General features: G+C 35.2%; 1 protein-coding gene across 3 annotated transcripts; it reads left to right on the top strand.

Moving 5' to 3' along the window:
• The first annotated feature begins 1,093 nt into the window (after positions 1-1,093).
• Positions 1,094-13,716, top strand: LOC128213837 (serine/threonine-protein kinase STK11-like). 3 transcript variants are annotated; one of them, XM_052919897.1, is made up of 9 exons: positions 1,094-1,518; positions 2,325-2,408; positions 2,993-3,082; positions 4,809-4,941; positions 6,496-6,632; positions 9,058-9,185; positions 9,958-10,015; positions 10,274-10,518; positions 11,504-13,716. In XM_052919897.1, the coding sequence occupies exons 1-9, from the start codon at positions 1,139-1,141 to the stop codon at positions 11,611-11,613; spliced, it is 1,365 nt and encodes a 454-aa protein (XP_052775857.1). In that variant the 5' UTR covers positions 1,094-1,138; the 3' UTR covers positions 11,614-13,716. The 3 variants fall into 3 exon arrangements, with proteins under 3 accessions (XP_052775857.1, XP_052775856.1, XP_052775855.1); XM_052919896.1 differs by having other exon boundaries at positions 2,325-2,426; positions 11,507-13,716; XM_052919895.1 differs by having other exon boundaries at positions 2,325-2,426.
• The last annotated feature ends 1,384 nt before the right edge of the window (positions 13,717-15,100 follow it).

Here is a 15,100-nt window from a genome sequence, read left to right as displayed (position 1 = left end):
GTTTTGGGATTTTGAGGCGGAACATTATAGTTTGGTTTCATTATGCGTGGTACAACCCGTACCAAAATTATTTTCGAATTAGTATCAGTCTGCATGCCTGTAGCTTCTTGAACGCAAAATATATAGCTGCGAGTACAAGCTCCCAAAAAGTGGTAAATTAAAAATGCAATAAAATCAGGAAATTAAGGGAGAAATAGTGACTTCAATGACAAAATGAACAAGATTTATGACGTATTACTTTCATGCACCATTTTTCCTGGTAGTAATTCTACTTTAATTGTTGATGCTCAGACTGATTGGAATTGATTATTTCAAAATATTATTGTCAATAATAACATTTTATGAACTATGTTCTTCAACAGTCATACTTAAATTGAACTCCGTGTTCGGTTCGTACATCGGGTCTAGGCTCTAGCATATGTTTCCCCCAATAAACATTATAAAACTATGTGCATCACAACGGCGATTGCAAGTATACAATGTTCTGTTCGCTACGCTCACTCCGTCCATTATTTATAATTGACATTTTACTTCATTACATCTAAATATAAGTTGCTTAAGGTATTATTATGTAATAGATATTAATTCCTGTTTTTACTTTATTATAGTAACGTAGGCTGTATACCCAGAAATTTGATACTGGTTGTCTAAATTATTTAAAAAACAACAACAAAAAAACGCTTTCAAACATAAATTTACCTGGAATCCTACAGCAGGCCTTTACATTTATGTACGTCTCGCTTCGCTTGAGTTATAACAAATATAATTGTAAGAAAGACAACAAAGGCCAAGATGTATATAAGATATATGAACATCGAGCAATATAGGAACGATAAATATGCACTTCGTATTCTAGTTCATAATTTAGCGGTATTTTGTAACCCAAAGGAACGCTGCTACTATAAGCTTTACTAGACGAAATCGTCATGTATTCCATTGATTCACAATAAAATAATGCCTAGAATTGTTGTTGTATTGTTTGTTAAAAAAATGTTTTTGCCCGGGACGAAACTACAAAATATTTCAAATTTGGCGGGTACGAAACATTAAGTCATGTGACCAATCAAGCCTCTTTCTGACTTAGGAACAAACATGGCTGACATGGGGAGACTACAGCCGAACAAAATTGAAATTTATTATGACTTTCGATGAAAATCAACCAATTGCATCGATGGCAATGTCTGATAATCAAGTAACGAATGAATATTACCAGTATGATGATGACCAGTACTGCCACGGGACCATTGATAACGTGGATGGTATAAATTTCATACATGACGATGATGATAATTTTGATCTCAACTTTTTCCACAGGGTGGAATCAGCAGAGGTTGTGTATCAGGCACGCAAGCGTGCTAAACTGGTTGAAAAGTATTTAATGGGTGATTTGCTTGGCGAGGGTTCATATGGCAAGGTAAAAGAAGTGATGGACACAGAGACATTATGTAGAAGAGCTGTCAAAATTTTGAAGAAGAAAAGACTAAGGAGAATTCCGTACGGAGAACAGAACGTGAAAAGGTGTGTAAGACTCAATATTTCTATACTATTTTTCCATCTGTTATGAGTCAGAGATTCACACAGATACTAGATGCATTTTCCTTTCCGGTTCAAGGTCAGAGGTGATTGTGCGTTGGCGTTTGTTTGTTTGTTTGTCCTTGTGACAATGCATCTGTAAAAAATTGTTTGTGAACACATTTTTCATGTCTTCAGATTATTTTTGTATCTTAATCAAACTTATATTGTAGTAAGATATTCATGAATGCTCTTTTGCTTTTGACAACCAGCAAGATCCGCCCATAGGATCATTAAAAATATATGTAGACACTGTATATAACACATGTAATACAAGTAATAATGTTATTGATACATGTAACAGAAATTATCAGAATCTTTTCTCTTTATGTGCCAAATTTCATTTTGGGTCATTCATTGTGCTTGATGTGGCTATATTTGAAAGGAGTTAAAGTAGAGCAAGGTGACGCAACCCAATGTGTTTTCATCAACATATATCAACTCTTCACTAATGACATGAATTTACAGTTGAAAACATGTATGTTAAGAATTTAACCAAAACAATTTTCATCTATTTACCCAGTTGGCTTTAAATTCACAGTGTAAAAATATAATACTTACCCAATTGAAAAGACTCAGTTCTCATTTCAACAAAAATGAGTGGGTAATACCCAATTCATTGAAAAATTTGATCTGGAGCTCTGACATCATAGAAATCATAATGCATACTAGAAATTTATCCTTGGCTGTGACATGTTTATGAACAAAATGATATAATGATTGTTTTTAATTGTAATACTTTACATTTTCAGGGAAATTCAGCTGTTAAAGAGGCTGCACCACAAGCATATTGTAAATCTGATAGAAGTGCTCTACAATGAAGAGAAACAGAAAATGTATCCTTTCCCAGACAGGTTTTGCCAATATGCTTATGCTGTTGTTTTGTTTTGTTTTGTTTTTAAAATGCCTGCATCAATTGTTTATTTAAGAGCTATACACACCCAAATATATACACTATACATATTTATGTGAACTCATAGGGTTAATAATATATGGGCATGTATTATATTTATTTAAAAGTGTCAATTATATTTCTGGCAATTATATTATAGTTTAAACTATTTGAAGAACTTATAGGGCAACTGAACTCCAACTTTCTTATGTCAGCATTGGCAGTGCTTTTTCCAGCTTGATCAGAAGTTTGTATGCAAGAATGATAGTCACTGGCTATCTGTCCATGTACATTACTGCCGTGTACCTGAATTAATAAGGCCTAAAGTAAAGAACTACATAACAATATTTTTTAATGGGTTCATTAATTTTAGTCATCAAAATCTATTAAACCAGTCCAAATATGATAGTTTTCAAATAATTATCATTGTTATATTTTCTTAAACAATCCAGAATAAATTAAACACATCAATACCCAAAGTGTGGGCTTTTGCTATTTTTGACCATTGCCCTTAACTGCTTTGACCAGGTACATGATTATGGAGTATTGTGCAGATGAGCTACAGAGTATGCTTGAAGCAGCCCCGGAGAAAAAGTTCCCCGTCTGGCAGTCTCACCTGTAAGTGTATCTATGTGTGCATATTGGGTCAAATAGCGTCTATCTATAGTACATAGGGACTTGTCCTTACCCTAGCTTCATATATGAGATTGTTTAGGTCAAACAGTCCAATGTCATGATGCTAGTCCAGAAACTACTGTTATCTTGAATCTGTGTTTAACAAAGAATCTTTTGTTTGATATGTATTGTTATATACAAAAAAAAGATGATTCAGAAATAGGATAGGCAAGGTGTCAGTAGTTCCTCTATATCTTTATTTGTTTGTGACGTGATGTGCAATATGCGAAATGATTCATAAGTAGTACCTTCTAAGTTCCTGTGTCTAATTTTATGCCTTGAAAGGCCGCATTCAATAATCTGACTGTCTGTCCGTCAGTCCACCTGTTTCTCTATCCGTCCATTCCCATGGTTTCCGATCAATAACTTGTGACTGCTGGGGCACAATGACCACAAACTTTGTTGGAATATTGGTCATGACCAATAGATGAATCTTCTGGTATTTAGGGCAGTGGATCAAAGTTCAGGGTCATGGTGACCTTGAGGTGAAAATCGGTTTCTGATCAATAACTGAAAAAAACTGGGGCCCAGGGACCTCAGTCTTAATAGACAGGTTTTCATGACAAGGACATGAACACTATTTATTTTGTGGGTCAAAGGAGAAAGTCATGGTGATCTTTAGCTGACAATCTGTTTCTGATATCATTATCTGAAGAAAGCTGGAGCCCAGGGCCCACAAATTTGGCAGGCAAATTGGTCATGACCAGCAGATAAACCCCATTGATTTTGTTGTCAGGGGGTCAAATGTCAAGGTCGGGGTAACCTAGAGGTGAAAATCCATTTCCAATTAATAACTGAAGGATGCTTGTGCCCAGGGACCTCAGACTAAATAGGCAGGATGGTCATGACCAGCAGATTAACTATTATGATTTTGAGGTCAAAGGTCAAGGTTGTGGTGAAAGTAAGCTGAAAACCTGTTTCCATTCAATAACTGAAGAAAGCTCTGGTTCAGAAACCTCATACTTGGTAGGTAGTTTGAACAGTATCAATGGATGACCCCTTGATAATGGACACCAAGATTTCAATACTGTAATCATGATGGAGCCATTTATCTACATCATTTACTTAAAAGTTAACCAGTGCCCGTTATTTTGTGTTTTCATTCCTTTTAACATAAAAGTTTTTTTATACCCATTTTCTATCCTAGTTTTTAATAAATAAAAAAATGAACCCTGGCAAACATTTTTCCAACACTATGTAAGGTATTCACACTCATTCATGTATATATAATGCCCAACAATCTCAGACACAAGTTGACATCCTCTCCAACTTAGGGTGACTTACCATCTTTGTGCTCATACTTTGCTATTTAAAAATTTCATTTTTGTGACAGTTCTTGATGGAAATACAATAAGGATTGTCAAAGTAAAAAAAAGACATTGAACAGATAGTCATGGCAATAATTTGATCATAACCTTTTGAAAATTATTTTTCATAGCATATCACAATGTTTACTAATGATGATGTATGTTGAAAACCACAAATGTCTTGGACAGGTTTGCTGTTTGAGATTGAAGTATTTCTTTTTGTATAAATGTGATAAATGCTCACCATGAATTGTTTATGTCCTAAATGACATACTTAAGCTGGTTTTTGTCAAGGTCAGTTAACTTGTTTAATACATTGCTTATCCAATGACCACTTATGTATTATCCTCTATATACTATAGGTACTTTGTGCAGCTGGTGGACGGCCTGGAGTATCTTCATGGCAAGTCCGTCATCCACAAGGACATCAAGCCTGGCAACCTGCTTGTCACCCTCGACCAGGTCCTCAAAATAACAGACCTCGGTGTCGCAGAGGTAACTATATCACTACTGTCCTGGACACAGTCATAACTCCTGTTGTTGTTGTTGTGGTTGTGGTTGAATGTAGTCCATCAAGTGGTGAATCACATCAACATTTTACTCTTTTTCTTCTCATCCTTGTCAAAACTTGGACAATATTTTTGTCCAGTGATAAGAAATAAATGTCAAGATCTGTTATGGGTATTTAATGTCAGGTAAAAAAAAAGAAGGTAACTTGGTCAAATGTTCAAAACACCTTGTTCAGTATTAGGGTCTATACTTTTACCCAATCTATATGTTACTTTGTCCAATTGTGTGCCTATGGAAATAATACAATTTGGTCAAGTTTTGATATGGATTATGTCCAGTCATATTCATGAAGGTTGGTCAAAATATTTCTTTAATTGATTTTTATCAAGTTGTTTAGGAGGTTTCTTTTCACATGTAAAGTTCTGATACTTTGGTGAGTTTTTCATAAACTGTTTCCCAACCTCCATGTTATTGACTTGTACTAAGTTGTACATAATTATTGAGTATATGTGAATTGATGTCTGGAATTCCAGGGGTAATGACCAGTTACCTTTGTAATTGTTTCTCTACACGCTGCTTGAAAAAATATGTTGTTAGAAACAATAGACAAAAATAGACAATAGATAAAAATATCTGTGATAGTTTCTTGGCAACCAAACTGGTGTAAGGCTTCCTGATTGTAAGTATGAGATTTACATGTTAACTTTGTTATAAGATAGAAACATTATCTTTGGCAAGGAATCTGCCTATAAAAAAAAACAACATTACATTTACAGGCGGTGAATGACATCAACATTTTACTCTTTTTCTTCTCATCCTTGTCAAAACTTGGACAATATTTTTTGTCCAATGATAAGAAATCAATGTCAAGATCTACAAAAACAGTGTTTGATAGGATACATCCTTTTCTTGTGACTATAACTTACTTCTTACAATGTCGGGAGGGATCTATCTTTTTCAAGCTTTATTTTGGCAAGATGTAACATATCAATAGATCCCTCCCGACCAATTGTGGATGAACTGAACATGAAGTGGTCAAAAACAGCACCAACATTTGAATAAACACCGTTATCCCAGAACAACAATCTGCAGATTCTCTAGAAAATATATACCAGGTCAACAGGGTTTCTAAAGTTGTGGATTAATCCTGACTTCAAGATTTAGAGCTCTTAACTGCAGACTCATGTACAGATGTAAAGTTGCATCACAAACAGAAGGAAGTACCTTAAATAATTATAAATGACTTGGAAACAATTTTAAAAGGGGTGTTAGCCCCTTTACCTTGCTTGGTCATGAATCCCTCATACTCCTTGTCTTTTTTACAGGATTGACAAATATCAGCTGTTTGAACCCCTGGTAACTTTTTATCTGAATATGAATATAACCAATTCAACCTGTACTTTCTGGTAAAAGATATATTGTAATATTATTAAACAATAACTAACAAATTAGTAGTTGAAACAAATCCAAAGAAACCATGTGTTTAGTGTGAAACAGTCAGAAGTCTTTTACAACTCTAGGAAATATTGTTCTTTTCAGATGTTGGATCCATTCAGCAAGGATGATATATGTAAGACCAGCCAGGGCTCACCTGCATTCCAACCTCCGGAGATCGCCAACGGCCTCGAGTCATTCTGGGGCTTTAAGGTCGATGTCTGGTCTTCAGGAGTCACACTGTAAGTCAGCTCAATAAGAATATTATAATTATCATAAATATCATTCACTTATATGCCGGGCAGATTGAAATATTTCTTTATCAAAAATTTATCGAAAATGATAATCATCTCTAGCCATCCATAATTTTGTCATTATAAACATATTTTATCTAAAAAAAGTTCCTTTGATAGCAGCAAATTCCTGGAGTATATAGCCTTTAAAAACAGAAAGTTTTCCAAAGATGTTTTAAAAAAATGAATTTGTTGTTAATTTAATAATTCAATGATGTATGCAATGAATTACAATTAACACAAAACACATTCTACATTTTATTGTAGCCTTTATTAAGATAAGCGAACTCAATTGAATTATTTATTGATTATTAAACAATTTTTAGTCTCCAATGATTTATCTTAAATTTGATCTGATTCAAAACTCTACATCCGGCATACTGGTAAATGATACTTTTTCTTGAAAATCTAAAACTAGAAATTGTGGTAAAAGTTGATGTTATGAATGTAATATTCATTTCACTTTTAAGCCAGAGAGTGGCAATTCAGGTTTTAAAGTGCCATTTTGAGGATTTGTCTATGTTGGTGTTTTCTTTGTCATGATAAAACATCATCTCTGGCAGGGATATGCTTCTTCTCAAGTCTTTTTGTATACTCCATGTATTAAATCAAAATGTTGTACATGGACAAATACTGCTTTTTCGCTCTGATAAATGCTGTCAGAGAAAAAGATAACAATTACATTGTTTAGAATATTCTCAAGCTGTGCAGCTGAAACCTGTTATTTTCATGTAATTGACTGCCAGTGTCCTTCATTACATGTTATGGGTATTGTTGTACCTGTTTTCCCATTAGTTCTTGTCAGACCTTCATGGTCACTTATTAAATCAAGTCGAGTAAAGTCAATGCTAACAATGTTAGTTCTCTCATACGATTATACATGGCAAATGGTTTTATTTATACATAAAAAGTCATAATACATACATAATGATTGCTTATTTAATCCTAGTATGAACCTGTGGAGTAGTGTGGAAAATTCATTTTTTTATGATCAACTTGCTGTTGTTGGCAGATGCTGTATTTGGAATACATACATTTGTAAATCATAAAATTTATTGCAATGGTTATGACTTTATCCTAAAAATGTCCACTAAATGACTTCCTTCTAAGACTTCTCTAATATGTCGGAAAAAAAGCTCATTGAGCATAAAAAAAGGTCATATACCCGACTCTTGTGTCTTGTACTTGTAAATATTGCTTTGACAAATATTTCGCGCATGAACATTTTGTCTAGTGTGTTATGTTCTATTATTATGCCCCCCTTCGAAAGAAGAGGGGTATATTGCTTTGCACATGTTGGTCGGTCGGTCAGTATCCCCTATTGATTTTAGGGCTCATTGGGTCAAAGGTCAAGGTCACAGTGACCTTAAATGGTAATAGGATTTTAAAGCTTGTCCAAGTGATTAATCAGCAATGCCTAGACCTATGGTTATCAAACCTGACATGGAGGCTGGTCCTGACCAGTAGATGACCCCTATTGGTTTTGGTGGTCATTTGGCCAAAGGTCAAGGTCACATTGATCTTCAATGTTAAAAGGCTGTCCTAGTGATAACTCCACAATGCCTGCACCAATGGCCCTCAAACTTGACTTGGAGGTTGGGCCTAACCAGTAGATGACCCCTTTTTATTTTGGGGATCATCAGGTCAAAGGTCAAGGTCACAGTGACCTTGAAGCCAACTCCACAATTCCTGCACTTATTGTCATCAATTTTGACATATAGGTTGGGCCTGACCCGTGTTGATTTGGGGTTTCATTGGGTCAAAGGTCAAGGTCACAGTGACCTTTAACATGAAAAAGTTAACAAAGCTTTTCCCAGTGATAACTCAACAAAGCTTGGACCTATGCTCTTCAAACTTGACATGAAGCCTGGGCCTGACCAGTAGATGACCCCTATTGATTTTAGGAGTCATCAGGTCAAAGGTCAATTTCACAGTGACCTTGAATGTGAAAATGTTGTTTGAGTGATAACTCGACAATGCCTGCACCCATGGCCCTCAAACTTGACAAGGGGGTTGGGCCTGACCTGTAGATGAGCCCTTTTAATTTAAGGGATCATTGGGTCAAAGGTCAAGGTCACAGTGACCTTTAATGCAGAAGGTTGTCTGTGTGATAACTTGACACTGCCTGCACCCATGGCACTCAAACTTGACTTGGAGCTCCATGCATATTTCATTCAATTGTCCAAAAAATCCTGACAACATGGGGCTCAGGGGGGGGAGGCATAATGTTTGACAAACATCTCTATGTTTTGAGTTGAGAAATAAAGCTGTTTTCTCTTATATACAAGACAAATATGTATTGGGTCTGCTTAAATTGACTGTTTCTGCAGGTACAATATGACAAAAGTTGTGTATCTTTTGTCTCTATTTTCAGGTACAATATGACGACGGGTGTGTATCCTTTTGAAGGAGAAAACATCTACAAGTTGTTTGAAAACATTGGCAAAGGGGTCTTCACGGTCCCAGACACAATAGACAATATTCTTGCATCTATGCTCAAGGGTATGTGCACTTATAGAAGTTCTGTACTGAAAATGGCAATCAGCGATTTACTTTTTTAGCGAGTTATTTTACTCTAAAGGGGATATTATTTCCGATGTTTTACAGATAAAATCATTTATGTCCCATTGTACATCCATTTGCCATGTTAAACCTGTTGTTATTATCTCTTTTTACATCAATTTCCCCATGTTTTAAACCCTGTCACTGATGGCCTTTTTACATCGATTTCCCCATGTTTTAAACCCTGTCGCTGATGGCCTTTTTTGCATCCATTTCCCCATGTTTTAAACCCTGTCACTGATGACCTTTTTAACATCCATTTCCCCATGTTTTAAACCCTATCACTGATGGCCTTTTTTACATCCATTTCCCCATGTTTTAAACCCTGTCACTGATGGCTTTTTTACATCCATTTCCCCATGTTTTAAACCCTGTCACTGATGGCTTTTTTACATCCATTTCCCCATGATTTAAACCCTGTCACTGATGGCCTTTTTTACATCCATTTCCCCATGTTTTAAACCCTGACACTGATGGCCTTTTTTACATCCATTTCCCCATGTTTTAAACCCTGTCACTGATGACCTTTTTTACATCCATTTCCCCATGTTTTAAACCCTGTCGCTGATGACCTTTTTACATCCATTTCTCTATGCTGTAAAACTATCATTGATGTATCTTAACATAATGTTGTTGAAGCAGAGTTTTGATTAAATTATAGTGAACCTATATTATAATTAACTTGCTCATTTTTGCCAACTTGATATTTCAGGAATGTTGCAGTACAAAGCAGAGGAACGGTTTTCCATAGAGGATATAAAACAACATGAGTAGGATTTATTTACAGAATTATGCTCATTAAACTTAAATAGAAACAATTTGAATACCAAATGTTTTATTGCTATGCCACTTGTCACACTAAAATTGTCAAGCTTGGTGAGAGTAAATATCATTAAAATGTTGTTTTTTTACTAATTATGTCTCATAATTATTCTGAGATTTTTAAGGTAGAATTAATTAAAGATTTTCCAAGGACAAAAATGTTGCTAACAAATTGTCCTACCTAATACTTTGTGTGCCGTTATCAGCTGGTACAGGAAGAAGTTTCCACGCACATGTGAGAAGGTGCCATTCCCGGTACACCCCGAGAGCGGTGACGAGCTGCGCAACATGACTGTGATCCCGTACGTTGAGGACCTGCATCGTGGTGAGTCATCCGAGGATGAGGAGGAGTACACGCCTGATCAGATCAGCATTGTCCCGGCCACTGTTATAGAACCAATCCTTGATGGAAATGGTACACACAACAACTCCCACACTGAGAACTACGCAGGTACAAACTCAATCTGGTTTAACTTTTGCTTTTGAAATAGAAAATTAAAGGCCTGTTAGCTGCAATTTTGATGTAATCAAATGTAAAATGATTCTGATAAATTTGAAAAATATGATATTTTATTTTATAGCTTTAATTTTGTAAAAATAATAAAAATAAGAAAGAAATTAAGCAAAAAATAATATAGAAATTGGGTGTCAAAAATGCAGCGAAACTTCAATGTGGTAGTTGAACACTCTTTTGAACAAAATTACCTGTTTGTCAACATGTTTCACTATCAGTCATAAGGATTTAAAGAAGTGTTCAACAGCCCTAATTCAACCAGCAGTTTAATTTTTTGTAAATATAAAACAGATATAATGGTCATAACAGACAGTTGAGCATTAATTTCAGTTTAATTATTTTTAAATATAAAACAGATATTATGGCCATAACAGACAGTTGGGCATTCATTTTATTGTTGCAGCAAGATGAAAAGTCAGGATTATTAGCTTTGATTTTTTGCTCTATTGGCCAAAGGCCAGATGAGCTTATGCGATGGCGCAGTGTCCGTTGTCTGAAAACAATTGCTTGTGAACGCGATTAAGTTTTCATTTTATTTGTATTTTAATCACACTTGAACTGTAGTTAGATTTCCATGAAAGCTGGGTTCCTTACAAAAACCAGTCATATCTGTATGACTGGGTTATGGCCCTTGAAATGCAAACAACTTTGTCAAGAGAGTTGTGTGTAGTGTTTGTCTCCCTTTGAAACATGGTATTATACTCTGAATTGAAAATGACCAAAAAGAGCCATGCCAGCAGAGCATAAGACTCTCATGGGCCTCTTGCTAAAAACACAATGAAGTAAGTAACCAGAGGTTGAAGTATGTTTTTTTTTAAATTCATAGAAACTGAACCAACCAGTATTTGTTATTACATTTTGAACAATAGAAATCTTTCGTATTTAGCCAGTATTATTCACGAAAATTTATCTCTCTCTCAAGCAGTGGCAAAGGAGATAGCTGAAGACCCCATTCCAGACCCCAAACACAAGAAGCGGAAGGTCAAATCCAGCGCCCGTAGATTCAAATTCTCTGCCTGTTCCCAGTCCTGATGTCAAAGACACTTAGTGCGGATATAGCTAACTTTGCATGTATGCCAAGCCATTTGTCAGGTGGTAGGGCCTTGCTGCTAGCAGGGGATCATGGCTGGCCTGTGATATTGGAACAGGCCTGTGATATGTATCAAGACTTGGTAGCACAGGTTCACTCAACATACATACACATTGGCTCTGTATGTAAGTGATCCTGTGGTGTATGCATGCCGGGACTGATGATGTATAAGCAGGGACTGGTGATGAATATGCAGGAACTGGGGATGTATGTCCAGGTCTGTGATATGTGCACAGACTTATGATATTCACATGGGCCTGTGTTCTAGAAGTAGGCCTGTGATATTGCGGGTAGTTATGTGGCTTTACAGAGATACATGACAGGCTTCACTCTACAAACTGGGCTGGATCTACACCTGAGAAGTTTAACATGTAACATGATATCAGGAATTAATATTAAGATATTAGCTAAACTTTTAACCACAACCATGCTTTAGTTTGGAAAATATACTCCATTAAGGGATTTTTCCCATTTAAACATTTAAAATCAATTCAACTCTTGAGAGTCATTTTAGATATTCTTTATGAAATATTGATACATATATATAGCTTGTTACATAGGTAATAAGGTATTATTTCAGGTAAAGTGAGCACAAAAAATGTGTAGAAGAATAAACCAGACGACTCTTTTAAGTACTTCATTTAGGCATGCTACTTATCCACACCATGCCTGGATTAAAGTCCCATTTCAGTTAAATGAAACCACTGATAATCATCACTTTTCTTGATTAGCCGGTGCAATTAGCATGCTATATTAAAATTTTAACTTGAAATGGAATAGAGGAAAAACGATGGATAAACTAGTAATGGTGAAACTCCTTGCTCTGTCAGACATGCAGAGAACTTGACGTCAGGTTGAACATGACAGTCTCTAACTGAATCAGAAATGCCCTTAGCAATAAAATTCTCATCTGTGGCTGATATTCACCTCACCAGATTCCTATACGTGCGTACTTATCATTTAGCCCCTGTATGATACTGATATAATCGAAAAAAATGTTGCTTAAAAAGAGGTAGAATGCTCCTTTTTCCATGATAGCTCATACATATAACTTTCTTATACAAATGTAATTTAAAAACTAAAAAAATGACATTTTAAATGCGTATATATTATTGAAAATAGGAAAAATATTATTTTTATAAGAAACCATCTGCATCAGGGATATTTGAATGAGATGTTGAAGTACTCATTTCAAAACTGAATACTTAAAAGAGTCGTCCAGTAAATAAACATAGGCATAATATATAAGTTATAATTGTAATATGTAATAACAACGCTGAATGCTTTTTGCATAATATGTTTTTTTGTTTGTTTTGTTAAAATGAGCAACAGTTTTCTTAAATATTATTCAGTATCTTTTTTCACATAAATACTTGTTTTAAGATCTGTAATATTTAACCTTGATTGTATTCAGAAAATTTGTTCCTGAGAGCTGTACTATGATCATGTATTGCTAAAAGTGTGTTGGGTTTTTGAAATCAGATTCAGAAAATGAGGACAATGTTCTCCATTTCCATAGCTCCAATAGTAGTCTATTTACTGGTTACATAGATAAAGCAGTTGTTCCTCCATTTGTTATATCGATCCAATTATAGTTCATCCACTGGTTACATAGATCCAACAATAGTTCGTCCACTGGTTAATAGACTCAACAATAGTTTATCCACTGGTTACATAGATCCAACAATAGTTCGTCCACTGGTTACATAGATCCAACAATAGTTTGCCCACTGGTTACATAGATCCAACAATAGTTCGTCCACTGGTTACAGAGATCCAACAATGGTTCATCCACTGGTTACATAGATCCAACAATAGTTCGTCCACTGGTTACAGAGATCCAACAATGGTTCATCCACTGGTTATAAAGATCCAACAATAGTTCATCCACTGGTTATATAGATCCAACAATAGTTCATCCACTGGTTATATAGATCCGACATAGGTCCAACAATAGTTTATCCACTGGTTACATAGATCAAATAATAGTTTATCCACTGGCTATAAAGATCCAACAGTAGTTCATCCACTGGTTATATAGATCCGATATAGATCCAACAATAGTTCATCCGCTGGTTAGATAGATCAAATAGTTCATCCACTGGTTATATAGATCCAACAATAGTTTATCCACTGGTTACATAGATCAAATAATAGTTTATCCACTGGCTATAAAGATCCAACAGTAGTTCATCCATTGGTTATATAGATCCGACATAGATCCAACAATAGTTCATCCGCTGGTAATATAGATCAAATAGTTCATCCGCTGGTTATATAGATCAAACAATAGTTCATCCACTGATTATGTAGATACAACAATAGTTCGTCCACTGGTTATATAGATCAAACAAAAGTTCATCCACTGGTTATATAGACCCAACAAAAGTTCATCCACTGGTTATATAGATCAAACAATAGTTCATCCACTGATTATGTAGATCCAACAATAGTTCGTCCACTGGTTTTATAGATCAAACAATAGTTCATCCACTGATTATGTAGATCCAACAATAGTTCATCCGCTGGTTATATAGATCAAACAATAGTTCATCCACTGATTATGTAGATCCAACAATAGTTCGTCCACTGGTTATATAGATCAAACAAAAGTTCATCCACTGGTTATATAGACCCAACAATAGTTCATCCACTGGTTACATAAATCCAACAATAGTTCATCCACTGGTTATATAGATCCAACAATAGTTTATTTACTGGTTACATAGATCAAATAATAGTTTATCCACTGGCTATAAAGATCCAACAGTAGTTCATCCACTGGTTATATAGATCCGATATAGATCCAACAATAGTTCATCCGCTGGTTAGATAGATCAAATAGTTCATCCACTGGTTATATAGATCCAACAATAGTTTATCCACTGATTACATAGATCAAATAATAGTTTATCCACTGGCTATAAAGATCCAACAGTAGTTCATCCACTGGTTAATTAGATCCGACATAGATCCAACAATAGTTCATCCGCTGGTTATATAGATCAAATAGTCCATCCGCTGGTTATATAGATCAAACAATAGTTCATCCACTGATTATGTAGATCCAACAATAGTTTGTCCACTGGTTATATAGATCAAACAAAAGTTCATCCACTGGTTATATAGACCCAACAATAGTTCATCCACTGGTTGGTTATATAGACCCAACATAGATCCAACTCATCCACTGGTTATATAGATCCGATATAGATCCAACAATAGTTCATCCGCTGGTTAGATAGATCAAATAGTTCATCCGCTGGTAATATAGATCAAACAATAGTTCATCCACTGATTATATAGATCCAACAATAGGTCATCCATTGGTTATATAGATCAAATAATAGTTCATCCACTGGTTATAACGATCAAACAATAGTTCATCCACTGGTTATAAAGATCAAACAATAGTTCATCCATTGTTTA

The sequence above is a fragment of the Mya arenaria genome, chromosome 13 (assembly GCF_026914265.1).
Source record: "Mya arenaria isolate MELC-2E11 chromosome 13, ASM2691426v1".
In the NCBI taxonomy this organism is placed as follows: Eukaryota; Metazoa; Mollusca; class Bivalvia; order Myida; family Myidae; genus Mya; species Mya arenaria.
This window is presented reverse-complemented; position numbering and strand designations above follow the sequence as displayed.